This window comes from Oreochromis aureus, linkage group 6 (genome assembly GCF_013358895.1).
Source record: "Oreochromis aureus strain Israel breed Guangdong linkage group 6, ZZ_aureus, whole genome shotgun sequence".
In the NCBI taxonomy this organism is placed as follows: Eukaryota; Metazoa; Chordata; class Actinopteri; order Cichliformes; family Cichlidae; genus Oreochromis; species Oreochromis aureus.
Window position 1 is genome coordinate 37,902,577 of NC_052947.1, and position 19,704 is coordinate 37,922,280.

Genomic DNA, 19,704 nt, shown 5'->3' on the forward strand with positions numbered 1-19,704 from the left:
GCAGAGTTTTCTAGAGACACCTAGCACCTCAAAGACTCCAGGAAACCAAGCTTTGTTGACCTGTTGACGGCATTTCATGCAAGCAATGAGCAATGCAGGAACCACAGCTGTGGCTTTCTGGTCTTGCTGTAATTGGGTAAAACTTACAGTTACAGAGTAAACATTACAAATGGAACAAATGCACTATCATAAGAGTTAACTTAATCGGAAGGTAAAGGCGACTGCCTTTTCAAGCCAAATAGCATTCAGCAGTAAACTGCTTGTTGGCTTAGTTATTATGGCTATACACAAATTGTTTGGTGTCTAAAATGTTTGGTACTCAAAATGGTACCAAACCGCATCGGTATAAAATTTATGGTGGCAATGGCCCATAAAGTCTCGAATGATCATTTTCAGTTTGCTTTTCATATTCTGATTAAACTACATGTTATGTAGAAAACTTGAAAGGTGCTAGCCTGAGCTAATGTCCTTTTGGTTTCTCCTCAGGTGCGACCATCTTCATCAGGCCCTCAGTTTGCCACCACTGCCAATGGGACGCCTCCTCAGCAACCTTTGCAGCAGTCTCCAGCCGTTGCTATGGCATCAGGTTCGCCATTGCACAACTGCGTGGCTCGCTCCCCTCAGACTCCAACCCAAGCTCAGACACAAGCAGTCTCTAGGCCTGGGAATGGATACATGATGAACCCCGGGCCAGGAGTCAGTCAGGCGGGCACCGGACCTGGAGCAGCTGGGATACCGCCTGGAAGTCAGCCTGTAGGACCAGTAACGCCTGAGCTTTCCCATGCAGAGCAGCTGAAAGCATTTGCTCAGCAGCGTAATAAAATGATGCAGAAGCAGCAGCAGCAGCAAGCAGCTAACTGGTCACCTGCAGCCGCTCCAACCAGTCCCTATAACTCCGCTCACTTTAACCACGACAAACCCAACAGCCCCATGATGTATCCACCGCAAGCCTTTAATACACCACAGGGCCCTCTAGTGGGTGGCATGGCCCCCAACAATGGTCCCAAAGCCCCCATGAACAACTACCTCCCTCACAACCACATGGGCATGATGGGCCAGCAGCAGCCAAACAGCATAAACCAGAACGCCCTGTCCAAACAGCAGCAACAGCAGCAGCAAACAGCAGGCATGTTGTCCTACAGCAACACCAAACCGCTGAGTCACTTCAGTGGTAGCGGGGTGGATCACATAGGTCAGAGAATGACCCCACCCATGCCAGGGAACAGTCAGGTCAAGAACCCCATGATGCCACCTTACATGGGTGGTGCGGGAGGTGGTGGCCAGGGTCCGGGGCCAGGGCAGACGCAAGGGCCAATCCCAGGACAGACGGCTCACCTGAGTGACGAGCAGAAGAGGATGTTACTGATGAAGCAGAAAGTGTTGAACCAGAACATGCCCTACAACACCATGCAGCCTCATGGACAGGTAAGGGGACGGCTTGGCGTGCTCCGTTGTTGGTCTTAAGAACGTGGAGGTTGAATTATTTGCAAAGCAGTTCATGTGCAGTCAGTACTGTTGCTTAAACTTTAGTCCAGAGAGTTTCCATCATCTGCAGGTTGTGTGGTTTGGAGAGTGGATGAATATTTGGACTGTCAGTGAATATCTGAGTCCAGAGGTTCTGGTTCTGTTTTCTGCCTTTATAATGATTCAGCTCTGTAAATAATGAACTTTATACACCACCTCCCTCATTATTCTTGTGTTGAACTGCAGTTAAGAGTCTTACCATATATGACTACCAAATGTACCACCAAGGAGACCTGGCATTGACTGGTTGATGTTAAGTACTGTATATAAGTCACTGAGAAGTTTCTGACCCAATGTATGATCCCAGAGTCCAGGCTAGGTAAGTTAGTTGAAGAGGTATTGGACTGGGAGTGGCTGGTTGGACACAGTTCAACATATTGCCCGAGTTTTCAATAGCTTGAGTGTAAAATATGGACATAACTTCTGAACACATGGATTTTTTTAACGACCACAAGGCGATACCTTTGGCTGCAATGTCTGTGGGCAAAGGCCCCTTGGCCCCCCTGATCCCTGTAAACACTTCCCTGATGAATTTATGGATCACTTATTCGTTTCAGCTCATGCTGAATTTAACAACAAGCCAGTTTTGTAAACTTTGGTCATTACAAGAATCGAAGAGGAGGATTTACCAGGATACAATCATTGCTCATCATTACATCAAGTTTGAGGATACAGAGATAGCGACAGCAAACGCACTCAGCTGAAGGACTTAATTACCTAATGGCTGACGTCATGTTGGCTACCTCAGTCTGTTAAAGTGTTTGTGGCTTTGATCATGAAAGCGGTTTTTGTGAAGATGAATACCATGTTAGGGAGAGAGGGAGGTTACAAGAGACTGCATAAGAAAGATGTACATAGTCACCCATCGCTTTGGAAAGTCATGTTTTTGAGTACTGAGCTGAGGCATTTCATGAGTGGGGGCAGTTCTGACTGTGACAATCAGTTATCATATCATGTGCTCACCGGGAAAGCGTTTACTCAAGTGAGTTGTGGAATTGAATTCTTTAGTATAGCACACTTTTTTTGCAACCAGACAAATCGCCCCCTGCTGGTCATTAGAAACGTGCTTCTGCATTGTCTACCATACCTGGAAGCTACAGCCATCTTTTGCATACAGTCCGTGTGTCTGGGAAAATTCAACCTATGACCTTCTGCTCATCCTTTGAATAAGAGCTAAATAAACTCCCCGTGCACTGGAAGTTCCCTATAAAATTCATTTGGACCGCATTTTTAAGCTGAATGCCCAACGCCAGGGGCTCGGGGAAAAAAATAGAGGAGCTAAGACTGTTTGACCAGTTGCTTGGGACGTACTGCAGAACATGGATTGCCGTTTTAAAAAAAGCCTTCCAGAGGTGCAGCGAGGGAAGGTAAAATGGCGGTAGTTGCCCCAGCAACAAGCCAGGGCTGGGAATAGGCATAGGAAAATGGCCTGTCGAGAGTGTATTGATGCCTCTGCAACACTAGCAGCACTGATAGCCTCCCCCCACCTCCTCCCCTCAGACACACAAGCGCGCGCACACCACAGCAAGCACCAAAGCTAAACGGCTCCTTAGCTCATATCCCCAATCTGTCACAGCTGACTGATGGCTGAGATTGGACCACTAAGCCAAGCTAGCTGCTGTCATTACCGAAAGCCCACCTCGGGCAGTTTGTTTCCTGAGCCTGGTGATCAGCACAGCCCACTCTGAATGCTCCAGCGGTTCAGCCAGGTGTCAGGTGTCCTTAATAATCCACCGGACGGAGGACGTTTGAGTGTGGGTGGACTCTATCTTAACAAATGTTCACATACTCGAGTGAAACCTCACACTTGTGTGGCTCTGGCGCTCCTCATTATCTCAGGGCTGGTGTGCAGTTATCAATAGAAATTGCGTGTTCGAGTGCTTGTTGATGGCGCACTTTACGTCTCTGTCTGTCTCCTTCTGCTCGCCTTGTCCTGACGATACGGCTACAGTCAGTCACCTCCTCCTCCCCTCTGGTGATCTCTGCGTCTCCTGTCCTGCTCCTCCTCCTTCCTCCCCCTCTCCTCCCTCTTTCTCTGCCAGAGACACTCAGCACCAATAAAGGAGCAGATTTATTAATATGAGGCCTTTGTGGCTGCTGCCTGGAGCGCTGTGTGTTTGTGTGCATGAGCGCGTCCGTGCACATGTATGTTTGAGTGTGTTGCATAGATTTTTTTTGAGGGGGGACGGGTGTAAGGGGAGGGTGGAGAGATTTATTTGAGTGAGCAGAGGAGAGTTGGAGACCGGGAAGAGACAGGGAGAGAGAGAGGAGAAAGGCAAATGCAGAAAGCGAAAGATTTATTATGGAGGGAGGATGGAGCATATTACAAAGAAAGTCAAGGGCCTGGAAAGAGAGAAATAAGTGAGCAATGCCGAGTGGAGTGTCTGAAATGCAAAATATTCACTTTTCGACACGCGTGCAGCCCGACTGCGTTGACTGTAATTAGCAAGTTTTATTTTTAGCGACATGTCTCAAATAAAATCAGCAAAATCAACTATAAAACGTTAAAACATGTGGGAAAAATATGTCATTTCTTCTTTTTTTCTACTAGGTGTAGCACTTGAAGGGAAATTTCACAGATTTCAGACACCGAGATCACTTCTTAGGTCATTTATAATGCTGCTCAGCCTGTGAAAACAACATATAATTGGTCTCTCATGATTTCTCCAAACCTATCAAAGTGCAAAACAAAATCTCAAGAATAGCTTAACTGTAATCAGTGTTACTGAGGTGGGTCGTATTAGATTTAATGCCAATTGGCAATATTGTTGTGCCAGTTAAAAAAAAATGTCTAGGAATCTCAGTTTTTTAGTTTTGGACTTTCCAACCATCTGTGCCCAAACTGTAGGCCCAGTGGATAAAAGCTGCAAAATTCCTTCAGCATGTCATGGTGAGAACTCTTGAAAATAATTACAGCATATGCCAAAAACAACAAATTAATAGTCCTGGAAAAAAGATCGCAGCTTATCCCCCCTACTATGAATCTGAACGGGGTATTAAACGCACATGCTCTTTATGGGAAAGACAGATAATAAGCGGTGTTTATTATAATTATTGCTTTCAGGTGTATTCGGTAGTTTTCCCACTGCAAAGCCAACATATTGCTGAGTAACCAGTTGCAGTATTAGTAGCAGCTTCATCGCTGCTTATCCTTTATTTGTCCCGCGCAGCTAATGCAGAGATCACGTGATGATTAGCTACTTGTTTCTTTGCCCCAATATTAGCATTTACTCTGTGTTAAACACCAAATATCATCCTGCTCTTGGAGCTCTTTAAAGATGATTGTGTCTGACGTATTCAGATAAACCACAGTGTGTTAAATCTGCTGATGACTGTCAAAGCTTGATAAGGAAGAGGTTAAGGAGAGCTGAAGTGAAACCAAAACATCTGGGTTCTGCTCCAGAGGAAAAGCTCTTTTAAAATCCCACTGACACTTACAGCAAGCAGGACCGAAAGGACCGAATACACAGAAGACTTCTGAGTTTAGATCCAGAAAGATGGAAAAAAAAAAAAAAAAACAAGTAACCAAGACTGAAGTGTCCATCAGTCTCTTAGCATTGATAGCTGAGTCGTAGCTCAGTTTTTAACTCTAATCTGTAACGTTTTTCAATTTATGACATGAACTAAAGAGGAAGTTTGGCTTAGAATTTGAGGAGAAATCTATAATAAAAGACCTTTGAAATAAATGCTAAAAAGGCTCTTATGACTTCATCTATCGGCAAACTTATGACCCGGAATGCTTGGGGTAAATAAGCGCGGATGGATGATCTGTTTAGAGAAGCTCAAAAAACTGCAGACTTGTGGAGTAAGGCCACAGTCCCGTGTTTGTGTAGCTCTATGGCCATGTAGCGAGAGCGATTTCAACCCGTTCAGAGAATCCCGTGAGTTCTCCAAAACGGCAACAACACATTTTGCGGCCTGGTGGCCATGACAATCAGCGTAAGTTGAATGCTGATTGGTTGAAAGTTCACTTGCACAGGAAAGGTAGCCACAGCGGAGTTCACCGCAAAGAGGAAGAAGCACCAAAATACACCAAAGATCAAATAAGCTCAGACAGTGACTCTGCTTCTCATCCATGGACCATTTTCAGTTTTCTTAGTTTTAGTTCTTTACTAAGAAGTTCTTAGCCTCACTGAGCGAATGTAAACTGAAGGACCAACAACAGCACAAACAAAAGCAGTCCATGTTACCGGATGATCCACAGTTTTTTTTTTTAATGCTTCCCCCATGTGAGAGTACACAAGCACAACAGCATGCTAGGCCTGGGTAGCAACTTTTGTTTGCCTTTTACCATGATGGGACCTTTAGTGAAACTCACCATGAATCAATGGCACCGGGTTAGGAATGGAAATAGTGCATAGTAATACTACTATGCACTATTTCCTATTACATAGCGCTAAACTATTGGAGAATTTTCTTCATGTCAGACATTGCGGTTGTCCGATCATTCCCCTAACGAGCCAATCATCTGCTTTATAAGAGCAACATGGGACACAGACTAGCAGACGTTCAGTTTTTGACACGTGTACTCATCATAGTAAAGAAATGAACATGTGAATTTTTTAGCATAGCATTAGCTCTGTTCTGTGCTTTAATGGGAGTCGAAACCTTGTTTGTTAGTGATCTTGATCGAGTTGTTACCAAAGACCTTATTTTAAGGCTAAGCCACCAAATTTTCTTTGAGCCTTTTGTTTAAATGCTCTGACTGGATGCACGTTGTTCGTTATGGTGTTCCCCTGCTTTGCAAATATTGCTTAAGCTTCATTTTCAGATCCTCTCTCAGTTGCTGAATTAGAGGTGCCGGTGGTTGTTGACTCAAATTAGGCCCAGTTAATGAAGTTCTGTTACTTTACAAGTAAAAGTGTGCTCGAGTGTTCAAATACTTTAATTATGTTTAATTGGTAGAAATACTCCTTCTTAATGTCTGTTTGCTGCAGGGGTTGTACTTACTTCTTCTCACTTGAAAAATCGGTAAAATGTGTGTTTGTATTTGTGATGGGAGTCTTTTTTCCGTTCCTAGCCGTTATTCTCTTTGTCTGCTTTGGTGTGGATGCTAGCCTTTAGCTTGGTGTGTGTTTGTGTGTCTGTGTTGGCTCACAGGTGGTGCTTAAGCATCACCGTCTCCCTGCTCCGTCCTCCCTCTCTCCCTCTCTCTGTTTCTGTGTGTAGGCTAATCCAGTTAGCAGCTGCTCGGGGAAACTTCAGCCTCGCTCCTCAAAAGCTCGTTAGTCAAGCTTTAATTGTTGCTCCCTCGCTTTGCATATCGCCATGACACTAATTTATGCCCGTTGTCGCGGTTACCGTCGCCACGGTGGCGGATCTCTCAGTGGAAGCAGCAAGTGGGGGGAAGCAAAGGCGTGTGCGTGATGCTTGTGTGGATGTCTGCATGTGGTGGATGACGCGGCTGCCTCTGTGTGTGTGTGTGTGTGTGTGTGTGTGTGTGTGTGTGTGTGTGTGTGTGTGTGTGTGTGAGAGAGAGAGAGGCGGATGTGGCTTGTTGCACAGAAGTGTGTGCAGCTGTGTGAAGCCAGCAGCTCGTGGGCGGATCTCTGGGGTTATCTGAGTAATGATTGGATGAGAGTGGATTGACAGGCGTTGGCCTCAGAGGAGAGCTTCTACTGATGAATTTGAGCGGGAGGTTTGACTGCATGTATGTGTGAATGAGTGTAGGAGATCACGGCGTCGCACACCAACCGAGGTGCACGAAGGAGCCTGCTGATGGCCCCGTGAGTCACGACACCAGCCCCCACTCAGATGCACGCACTCAGCAGCGTAGACAGGGTTTGAAAAACACCCACAGGCATGCACACTCTGATAAATCCTTTCCTGCTTCTTACTTTCTCCACCCCTCTATTTCCAGAGGTAAAGCCTCTCTGTCTTCTTTTTTCATCCCTTTCTTCATCCTCCTACGGAGGACATCCACAAAGCTGCAGACTTAAAACACACACACACACTTTTTAAGTACACCCAACTAGAGCCCAGTATTTCAGGGACTGGGTCCTAAGTGTAGATTCCAAGGACAATGCACGAAATGCATCTCCACCCTTATTTACAGCTCATGGTTTTGTTCCTTCATGGTTTGGATAATAAGTGATAAGCAGGGAGTTCACTTAAATGAAAGAGAATTTATTCACCGTAACCTAACCAAGAGACAAACATCAGCAGTACGTTGATAGAGAGACTGAGCAGTTCACCTGGGATAGCTTTTATAGCCGAGAAGATTCAGGTGAGCTGCATTAGGTGAGGATCCCTCCATGCCAGTCAATTATCAGTCACAGCAGGACAGCACTTTCTTGACACACCCTCATCTGTCTGATCTAGGGTTAGAAAACCTGCAGCATTAGTGGAAATGACATTTATATAAAAGTTTTCTAGTCTTATTGACCATTCATTCATACAGTGCTTTCATCTACACACATTCAGCACTTGATCTAACTCACATCCGCAGCTAATTCACAACCACTCGTGGATATTGTTGGACCGGGGAAGAAGCTAGAGTCTTGGTTTTGAACATTAGCATAGAATTGCTTAAACTTTAAATCTTCCTGAAAATTATCAGCAGTTAAAGGTAAGGAGCAGAATAATTAAAATGGACTGATTAATCATTGACTCCATCGGGTGATACGTGCACATTTAAGCAGGAGAAATGATCCCAGAATCGTCTGAATCCAGACAAACACAATATCCTGCCTGTATGTGTGCTGACTTATGTGCATGGGTAATATTAAATGAGAAAACCTGAAAGTAATTATTTGAAAAAATAAACCTCGGTGGATTATATTCCACCCTATTTTGAACTGTTTTCTGGTACCTAAAAGTGAAATGACATTTTCACTATGCGTCGAAGCAGGAGAGGCATAAAGCGCTGCAAAAACATTTACCATAATTAAATATCTGAAGCTCCCCAAAACCTCCCACTCACTGTGTCTACACACCCTCCACTGCTCAGTCAAGACTCAAGCCCATGGACTGTAAATATTATCAGCTGATTTTATGACAGTCAGCTTCTATGTTCAGTCACTCTGAGAGCATTTTTCCTCAAACATGTGTCACAGAAACAGAACAGCTGTGTCTTTGAAATTCAAATCTGAGCATGAAAAAAAAATGTTCTGAATTCAGAAATCAGAGTACTAATGTGCAGTAGGCTGCGCCTCCAGCAGGGGATGTTTGCACAATCACTTGTGTATTTCAGTGGGTGCCAAAGTGGGTAATGCACCATGATGGGATGCCTCAAGGATGCCCAAAGATTTGTTCCTGTGCATGAAATTTAACGTGAACAAAACAAATAAAAATCCACACGATCATTTTGCAAACATGTTTTTTAATTCTTTGACTATTATAGGTTTTAGTAATTAATAATAACAGTATAAAACGAAGAATTATACATTTTTTCCTTTTACAACAGTAGGGTTTGTTTCCAGAGAGGAGTTTCTCTGTGTGCTCACACCTGTTGTATAGTGCCCCCCCCCCCCCCACACACACACACACAGCCAATCAGAAGTAATTTAGCTTGAAGTATCCGAAAGGGAGCTAAAACAGCTTGTTTCAGACAGAAAACAAACTGAGCATCAAGTCATGCAAAGTCACTGGAGTAGACTGCATAAACAAATACGGAGCTGGAAATGAGCAAAGTCAGAATGTATCGTATTTTAGTATATATTGTAATTATCAGCAATGCTCAAAAACTAAGAAATCCGTGTTACATGGGTTTTTTTTATTATTATTGTCAATCCATATCAAATATCAAATATCAAGTATCCATTGGGCTCTGCTGCAAACCTCATGTTGAAACATGGAGGAAAGGACAGCACAACCCTGGACCAAGTAATTTCTCTCCATCTGTTCCCAGGAGCAGCAGATATTACCTTCCCTCCGCCCCTCCCTTCTTCTCTCACATACACACATTTTATCTCCTGTTCGCTCTGTAACCCCCCCCCCCCACCTCCACACACACACACACACGTTGCCTGAGTCGCCACACACATGCACACCCCTCCATCTCTCTCTCTGTCTCTCAGGCACACGTGTCAGGGCTTGAGTTGAGCTGCTCTCAGATCCTGTAGAGAGAAGATGGGTGGAGGGGTGGAGGTTGTGAAGAGGTGTTTGGGTGAAGCAGAGGGGTGGGTGGGTAGAGACTGTTCTGGTGTGTATTTGCTCTCTCTGTCTCCTCTGAGATGCTTCCTGTTAAGACAAACACCAGACAAACAGCTCTCTCTGTGTTGCCACTGTCCATTTTCCCCCCTCCTATTTTCTGTCTTTGCTTCCTCTCTCCTGCTGTCACCTCTCCTCTTCCTTCTCCTCCCTCCCTTCGCCTCTCCTTGCTCGCCTCCTTAACCACTCCACCTCTCCTGTGCTTAGAGAGGGCTGTTAGCGCCGAGCTCCACTTCACTACTCCCGATCAATATTGTGTGTGCGCGTTTGTGTGTCACTGCTTGTGTATATTCCTGATGTATACTGTATGTATGTGGCTTGCTGTGTTTGCGACTTTAATTTAAAATTGTGTGTGTGTGATACAGAGTAAATATGCATGAAAGCGAGTTTATTATGCAAATTCCCGGAGATAAGAGCGGCCACGTGTGTGTGTGTGTGTGTGTGTGTGTAGGGAGCAGCATCTGTAGCAGCAGGAGAGAAAACGATTCCCAGGGACCTCCCCCCCTCCCCAAACACACACCACCACTGCCAAAAGTGTTTGGTTCAGTTTGTCAGCGCCAGAGAAAACACAGTGAGACAGACCATCTCCACCCATTCGACACGCCCTGGGGGTGTGAATACAGGGTTGGAGAGGAAATATCAATACTCACCTCCACCAACAGGCTGCTTTTTTAGGGGGATGTCACTCCGTGGCGTTCGTATGTGTGTGTGTCTGTAATCAAGCACTCTCTAATATTAACCTCATCTGCAATATTGACCTGCAGGCCTCACCTTGGAGCAAACAGGTCATGACACAATGAGTCTGTGTGCTGTCTGAGTGTGTGTGTGTGTGCGCGTGCATATGTGGAAGAGCGGTCGCAGCCGAGCATGTGCACATGTGTTCATGGGACGGCGGAGAGTGAGGGGTAGTAGTGATGGTGGGGGTCATTCTAATGCTGTGTCTGTGGGCCAAAGAGAGGGAGATGCAGTCAGAAGGCTGCATACTAAACAGACTGCTGTCACCCCGCCAGGACCTCACACACACACACACACACACACACACACAAACACACAGAAGTCAATGCATGCTTGGGTGCCCTACCTCTTATATGCACACGCTCATAAACAGCACACATACACACACACACACACACACACACGCTCTCCTCATGCCAGCTCAAACTTTGGCTGCCTTGCTCGGCTGCCGGTTGCCACGGCAACCGTTGCCCACAGCACTTTGCAGCCCAAATCAATGGCAGCTCCGAGACGAGGGTAGGCTCGCTCGCGCGGTGCGTCTGTGCGTTCACACATGCGACAGTCTGTCTCTGTCCAAATGTTTCCGGCTATAAGCAGGTTGTACTTGTTGTATAGTTTGTGATAAATACGGCATAAGGCTCAGCTGCAGATTGCATTAACAGCACGCTATCAGTGTTGCACAAACTGGATTTGAGCCCAGAATAAACAGAATGCCTTTTTTTTTTTCCCCAGACATGTTGAGAGAGGTTGGTGGGAAAACTGCTGGCTCTTAGGGGGAGAGAGAGTGGGTCAGCGGTTTAGTTTAGAGCAATAATAATAATGTGTTTGTCCCAACTTGCTAATCACCTTGTTTGTGTGTTGATGGCTCCAAATGTGGCCGCCATGCCAAGTGACACATACACACCAAGACAAATGTGAGGGGACGACACAGATGTGACCCCGCCCTTGTCCCTAAAATGCACTCCATCCGCCCCATCTGCTCAGTCAGATGCTAACACACACACGCACACACACAAATGTTGCCACTTACCATCAACAGCACTGTTTGATGACATGCTCGAGCAGGTATACGCTCTCACGCACACACAACAAAAGCAGACAGTCTTGTAAAGTCATACGGTTTGCCCACGTGTGTCTGCCCCCCCACACACACACACACACACACACACGCACCCACACACACACACACACACACACACACCAGCCCACCACTCCGCCTCCTCCCACAGGTATCTCGCTCCTCGGTGTGGGCTGACAGAATCGAGAAGGGAAAAGTGAAACAGAAAGGGGAAAGCAGACAGAGGAGGGGGGCAGGATAGGGGGAGGTGTGGTAAGGCTCTTTGAGGATTAGGTTGAGAATTTTGACTCTGTCTTACAGAGGAGGGAGGAGGAGGAGGTAGCGATGGTGGTGGAAGCGGCGGAAGGGGGTAGATCGACTCCTTGGAGCAATTTACCTCAAACGGCTCCGACACAGCTAATCCGCTCTTAAAGGAGCCTAATCCAACAGACTTGTACCTGATACTGAGAAGAGAGAGAAAGGAGAGTGGCAGAAGGAAGACAGGAAAACTGAGAGAAAAAGGCGGGAGGCTGTGGGAGAAGCATAAGTACAGAGAGGGAGCTGTGTGTGCTGCATGTATACTCCAGACATAATCACATTTACTGACTTCAGATGGACAAAATGGTTAATTTCTAATTAAAAAAAAAAAAATGTTGAACTCAATTACTCCTAGAGGGGTTAGTATCTTTCACCTCAGGTGTCTTAAGCCTCTTGATTTAGTTTTACTTCAGTTTTTTCAGGAACTTCCAAGTCTGCCTGCTAATAGAAGTATAACCTGGATTATACTCTGTTGCATTCCTGTTACTTTGAAGTCTACCACTTGGGGCACATGTGTAGTTGGTACATTTATAATGCAAATGCTTCGCGGTTGAGTCCGCTCTTCACAAAACACAGATACGCAGGCATCCGCTCAAACTCTCGCGCTCACCGTCTGATGACGAAAGTACAATCCAGGTTTACTCTGTCAAACATTAGCATCGTTAAAGGTGAGCTAACCAGCAGGTGTGACTCTTGAGATTAAGACTGTCCTTGTTCAGATAGGCAGCATTCATTTTTGAGATGGTCGAGAAAACCAAGGGAAAACATGAAAATCCAGGAATAAGGATGCACCCATCTGATATTAGTATCGTATATCAGTCTCCAAAACCTGGATCGGATATCACTCACAATGTGCCAGTCTATGGGGCGATCTGTTCTGTGTGCTAGCAGCAGAGCTGTAGTAGCGTGGATCAAGCTAACAGCGTAGCTTCAGCAGTTTTAGAGTTTCCTGACCAATTCTACCCAATATTATTGGCCAGAATCAGATATTTGCCGATCTATTGGTGTCTGCGCTTATAACGGCAGGTTAATACCAAGTTAAAAAGTAAAGAAGAGCTGCAAGGAACACCTGCTAACCATGGTATGATTGTTGATGTTTCACGGTTTGTCCACCACAGTGAAGTTTGCAGCTTCCTGTTTTGCTACACGTATATTTAGATCGCAGCAAAGGCAAAAACCAGCCGATCAGCACAGTTGGCCATTGTTGTAAGCTTAGCAATACAGATTAGAGCTGGGCGATATATCGAGTTTTTTAAAAATATCGATATATTTTTATACGAGATATAAGATGTGACAATATCCTTTATATCGATATAGTCTATGTTACATAATTATAGTTGCGGAGCCGCAAGTTTGCCTCTCTTTCGTCCACTTTTGTCTTTACGCAACGTTACTCGACCTCGTCTCTCCTTCACTGAACACAACTCCCCCTCCTCCTCCATCGCTTCACCTGCAGGCAGCGACAAGATGGACACGGCAAATCTCCGTTAATAAGTTACTGCGCATCGCCCCGTGCGTGGGCCTGGACGGCGTCAATGTGTTAACGAGCTAACCACGCTAACGAGCTAGCCATGCTAACGCCATGCACGGCCTGAAATCCTTTCATTTTCTCAAAAGTTGACTGCGCGCCTTTTGTATGAATTCTGGTTGTGCTTGATGACCACGAACCGATTTTATGTGATAAACGGCGCTCAGCAATCTGTCAAAAAATGTTTTAGTACGACTTTGGTAAGCTACAGAGCTGCACCGCTTGATGGGTTGTCGGAGCATTACGGCTACCGAGGAGCCTCATGAGTGATACACGCACTGTGCTTCAACGTAATATTACCGTATTTTGTGTGTATAAGGACCATAAATGGCACCTGTTCAGAGACATGGTTACGAAGCGGATTTCAAACTCCAGGCTGTTAGTCACGCAGTAGAAGTTGGGAACAGAGCAGCTGTGAAATCTGTCTATGTTATTATGCTCAGCGTCTTTTAGTTTACATTTTGACTGCACAATTGTGAGCTCTTTGTTATGCACAAAACAACATAGTTTTCTTTTATTTATAGAGCATCATTATTTAATAAATGCTCATAATTTATTTTGAGTAGTTTTTTCATGTACATCTATGCTGTATGTTAATAAAATTGCCTGTGTGACATCTGGGACACAGCTTTGACTAAGAACTCTCTTTTTGTTCTTACTTTATGGCTTTAAAAAGATATCGAGATATATATCTTATATCGCCATCCAGCTAAAAAATATCGAGATATGAATTTTGGGTCATATCGCCCAGCTCTAATACAGATGCTAGATTTAAGACTGTTTATTCATCTATAGCAATTTTTTGTCTCAAAAAAAGCCCACCTAAGGCTGTTGGTTAACCAGGACGCAGTTCTGTCTGTTTGTCGCCATCAGAAGAAACTGAAATCAAACTACATCAAAATGCAACACATCTGTCTATTTATGGACAGATGTGATCCAGAACTCGATGTTTTTCTCGCTTTCTTACTCACTCTGTGCTCCTCTGCGAGCTGCAGCACTCTGACTCAGCCTCAGAGAAAGGTTGGAGACACCTGCTGCTTCTAATTTTCTCTCTTACTGATCATTTTATTCAAAATGTGGTCGAAACCAACCTGAAACATCTGGGTCTTTGAAATGAAGCCAAAAGTACAAAAACCTGCAGTTCCTCTAATGGCCTCTTGAGGCTGACTTGAGTCAGTCACCCCAGACTGAACTTTAAGCTTTAAAAAGCACACAATTAAAGTCAGTTTTGGTCTTGTAGTGAATTTCTCCCTGCATCACGACTGCACAGGTTTGAAATCACTCCTGCAAACTTAATAAAGTTCACAGGAGCGATTTCAGAGTTAGAGGTGTTGCAGTTTTGACTGACAGGTAGACAGGGAGCTGAAGCTGAAGGCTGTCAGCTAATTCGAGTCACCTCTCAGCCACTGTTTTAGCATTGGGAGCATTTTCAGTCCCAATTTCTGACAAATAATTTGGCTTGCTGTGAGGTTAATTGTGATAACAGACCCGTGCTGCAGCTTTAGTGGTAAAATTAAACATTTTATTGCTATGTTATTTAGCACTGATTAGCAGGTGTGTGTGTGTGTGTGTGTGTGTGTGTGTGTGTGTGTGTGTGTGTGTGTGTGTGTGTGTGATGAACAGTTTGTGGATGAGTCTTGCTAACCAAGCTTGCAAGCATACACTGGTAACTTCACCACTTTATCCAAATATTCTTTATGGTGGCCATATTGCTAAAACCGAGCTATCAAACAGAGCTAATTAGCCATAATTGTTTGCACTATTTGGGGCTTTTCAGCTCTCTGTTGAGCTGCAGACAGTGCCATAGTGTCGCTGAAAGGGAGAAAAGCGCAGAGTTCTGGATGATAAACAGGTAAAAAAAAAAAAAAAAAGAGTTTAATAGCAAGGAGGAATAGTGAGTCACGTAGTCATAGGACAGTATGACACAGAGAAATGGGCTGCACTGGAAAAAGTAAACTGGATGGGAACTTGGGAAGATAGACTCATGGATTATATGCTTTCACAGGTCAGAGAAGGAATATGGCAGAGTACTGGAAGCTGATTATAGCATGCTCATACAAGAGAGTGGGGGGAAAAGAGGCAGACACAGTGAGAGTAACCTACATACAGATGTCCAAATTGTTATGAAGTGCGACGGAAGCACAGGCGGAGAGCAGCAGGGACGGAGTAGTGATTGAGGGGGATGGAGACGGAGGAAGCCCTGGTCTCTCATTAGAGCTCGGAGACGGGCTGCGGGCTCAAAAGCACACACACACACACACACACACACACACACACATCGATATGTGCACTTTTTCTTTCTTTCGAGAGGTTTGTTCCTCGTGTGAGGAGGGAGTATCTGCTTCCAGGGTTAGTTTACGTTTCCTGTACTGGTTTGGTCAATACAACAGTAGTGCGCCCTGGTGCACGCTGCATGCTGATGCTTACATTAATGCCTGTGCACAGTTACTCCACATATTCATCGTCTTATAGATGCATTTTTACCTCATGTCTTCCCCTCTCTTCTGCTTTTCCTCACCCTCTCCCTCCCAGGTACCGCCTCCCTCCCCGTGCTGTTTTCTCCTATGTCTTCCTCCTTTCCTCTCCATCCCCCAGCTCCTCTCCCTCTGCTGTGTATATCAAAGAAAAATGAAGCCAAATAAACTTGAACCCCAAGAAGGTGATTGATGGTTGCACAAAGCTCCCTCTCTCCATCTCTTTCCTTTCCACCCTGTCTTTATTCCCACACTCCCTGCCGCCTCCTACTCCTCTCTCCCACTGGTGCTGCGGCTCCTTCTCATTCACACACAGTTTGTATAGTTTGATTAATTATTTGGGTCTGCAGGGTACAGCTACGCTCATGTAAGTCATTTTTATATACTGGAGTGTTTACTGCAAGATGCACGATGATTTCAGATGCTACTGATAATAAAAAAATCTTGCTTACTTGGTTAAAGCAGTCATCGGCAATGTTTGCACATAAATAAATGCTCATTTTGAGGCTCTCTGTCACCCACTTACTCAGTCATTAAGGTGGAAATACCCAACATGGATTAACTGCACAGTCAAGAGCGCCACCTACAGCTGTTGCCTGCATAACAAATATGAATTTATTTGAGCTGTACTTGAAATATTCTTTGCAGCTCTCTTTATGAAGCATTCAGCTTTCACAGGGCTGATTTGCTTAAAGTGCAGGATTTTTTTTTTCTACAGTAACCTGCAGGAAAAAAGTTCTGTTAGCGCGTCACAAGCTTTAAGATCAGAGATACCTGCAGCACCTCAGGGTTTTTTTATGAGGAACAAAAAGAGAACTGTAGTAGTTCATGTTTTAAAAAAAGCTGCATTATTAATTTGTGACTTGGACTGGAAATATGTGTATTTTTTTAAAAACAAACATTGATATCAGCCCCAAATTAATTATCAGTGTTGTGATAGTTTAACACATCCATGGCGCACCTACAGAGGCTTTGCCACTGTGATGCTGCACATTGATTTGTAACGTCCTGCTGTGAAGCCTCAAGCTGTCTGCATCTCGGTGTTTTGATGTGACGAGCGAGGGGTGGATCTGAGGGGATGCTGCACGCAGACTTGTCAGTCACAGAGCGGGCCCACCCTAATCTGTACCATAATTTACCAAAAGAATACCATGCTGTATTCAGTGAGACTTTAAGCTTAGAGCATAAACTCATCACCAAAGTGTTCTCTGAGGTCAGAGAGCGAGGGAGCCAGGGGATGCTCTCTTCATCGTCTTCTATACAATCAGACTTCATTCTGCAACCAGAACTTACCCCTGTATTGAAAGACTGAAAGTTTAAGTGCACTGATAGCAGCTTCATTTGTCAGACCCAGAAGCTGCATCATTCTTCTTTTATAAACACAGTTTGAGCACCAACACCGGCACACATGTGCAGAACGTGGACTGTTATCCATGATCATTATCATAGGTACTGTGGATGTTCCTGGGCACTAATTTACTAGCAAGCAAGAGAATAAAAATTTGAGCAGCTGACTAGTCTAAAAGTCAGAAAACACTCTGAGCATACTCTAATGGGTGAGATAGAAATTGCATGTAAATTTGGCGTCGTGTTTAAAGTGTAAAATGTTGTGTATATTAAACACAGAGTGTCAGATTAGTTTTGTGGATGTGGCTAATGTTAGGAGTACCCTTCCTTTCTTTCTTGCAGGCTAGCATCCACACGCCTGTGCAGGATGTGGTTACACATCTTTGTAGTTGTGTGGTTATACGCCAGTTTGCTCTGACACATAAAACTGCCCATTTTCTACATCAAAGTACTGCAGGACTGTGCACACCTTAGCACACCTGTCACCTGCCTTGCTTCCTCCTGCCTCCTTTACACCTTCGCGTCACAGAGAGACCGAGAGAAAGAAGGTTGGTTGAGCCCCGCTTAGTGGCGGGTGGCATCATAACATCAAACAGGTAACTGCTGTTTGTACATTAATAAAATAAAAAGAATTTATGTAGCCGACTAGTCTTTCTGGTTCCGGCTACCAAGAGCAGCAACTTTAAAAGATCTAGTCACACACATCGCCAACAGGGACAAATTGCAAGTATACAAAAAAAATAAAAATGAGTGCGCTCCTCAGGCACTATTGGATGAGTTAGGGGCTGTATGCTATGGCTGCTGTCAAATAACTGGCATCTGTCTGGGCATTTGAAAGTTAAAAGGGCCGGTCATGGGTTTGGATAAGTTTGCTCTTTAAAGGTTTTTCTAACTTAGTTTCAAAAACCTCTGAATTGTGACTTTACACTGATGGCTGAGAGCATAAATGGGTTTCAGCAGGTCTCTGTACCAACCCTAAATTGTTAGTAAAAACTAAGAACTTGCTCTCACAGGTCGAAGTGACACCATCGCAGTGTTCCCTTTGTCCAAGCAACACCTCAGACTTCTACGCTTTCACGATTACTGCAAAGCAAACGGCAAATTCACACATTTGAAAAGCTGAAACTTTTTTAAATTAGAGATTCATCTCTACTTTTTGTGCCTGACTCTGAGCTCTGAAGGGATTTGTCTTAAAACGCCAGTGTAATCGCAATGAGTGAGTCACACTGAGTGAAAGAGTCCAAATTGTCTGTATTTGGATGTATAAAATGTGCGACGTGAGGGGAGTATGTAGGTTTTTGACCTGTCTTTGTCTGCTCAGCCGGAGATGGTCAGGAAACAACCAATCACAGCACAGCGTCCCTCCCAGTGATCCAATCAAAACCACTGTTTACTTAACCTTTTTTTCCATTTATAAATGTCTTTGACAAGAAATATGTTACAGGTAGACACAGCACTTTTCATCTCACTTACTACAAATGAATAAAATTATCATCTTAACTGCTCGGCTTATATTATAAAAGGAAAAAAATATAACAAATGATTGCAAATAATCAATATTTAATTCCAGGCTAATGCGTCAGCATGTTGAAAGTTGCCTTGGTCATCAAGCAGATCCTCTGTTTGTGTGTGCGAGTGTAATGCATCAGTCCACAGGTTTGTGTGTGTGTGTGTGTGTGTGTGTGTGTGTGTGTGTGTGTGTGTGTGTGTGTGTGTGTGTGTGTGTGTGACTGTACTGGCCAAGCCCATCTATCAGTCAGCGTGACAGCTGTGGTGGAGGGAGGCAGCGTTATCAGGCATGGCACAGGACACCTATCAGGGGTCCTATTGTCTCATCCGCCATGATAAGTCACACCGAGAGAAAGATGGAAGAGGTCTGTTGTGGGAAACAGACTACTGTTCTGTTTGCGTAACACAAATGTCTAACACAGAGACACACACTAATGGTGAAAACAGGAAGGGACACATGTTTAATTATTAGAACTATTTTAGGAAAACAACCTGATTTAAAGCTTTTTCTTTGAATGGGGTGAAAAAAACAACAACATTTTTGTGTCAAATAAGTGTTTGCCTGTTCACGCCATTCTTTCAGACGCTTGTGAAAGCAGTACTCAAACAAGTGGTGTGCGCACGCGGGAGTTTCATGAGTGTGTGTGTATTTGGTCTGCCCCCCCCTCTCTGTTATTTCTCAATGTTATATCGCTATTTCCCAAGCTTCCTTCCCAGCTTCACTTCCATCTGCACAAATAAACACACACACACCCTTACCCAGAAAGATGTGCTGTCACAGTCATTCCAGGATACACACCCACATATTATAACTTTAGGGGGTGACATGGAGACGCAGAGAGAGGCAGCCCCAGCGAGCCAGAGATAATTCACTTTAGACAGAGAGTTGTAATTTTGACAGTGTCAGTCTCAAAGTCTTCACGTTACTCTCTGCTGTGAAAATCCATTTGCCTGTTGTCTGAGGGTTAAAGGTTTAGGATTTTTGCTCTCCTTTCTGCATGTTTAGATTGTTTCTGATTGTTGGATGTATGCACTGCGTTTCAACACGGGCTCGTCCCAGG

At 44.5% G+C, this 19,704-nt stretch overlaps 1 protein-coding gene across 1 annotated transcript in view; it reads left to right on the forward strand.

Moving 5' to 3' along the window:
- Window positions 1-19,704, forward strand: part of maml3 (mastermind-like transcriptional coactivator 3) — a 132,383-nt gene that overhangs the window by 64,669 nt on the left and 48,010 nt on the right. Inside the window, exon 3 of the mRNA XM_031754200.2 lies at window positions 487-1,425. Within this exon, the coding sequence (XP_031610060.1) occupies window positions 487-1,425 (939 nt within the window). The remainder of the gene's footprint in view (window positions 1-486; window positions 1,426-19,704) is intronic.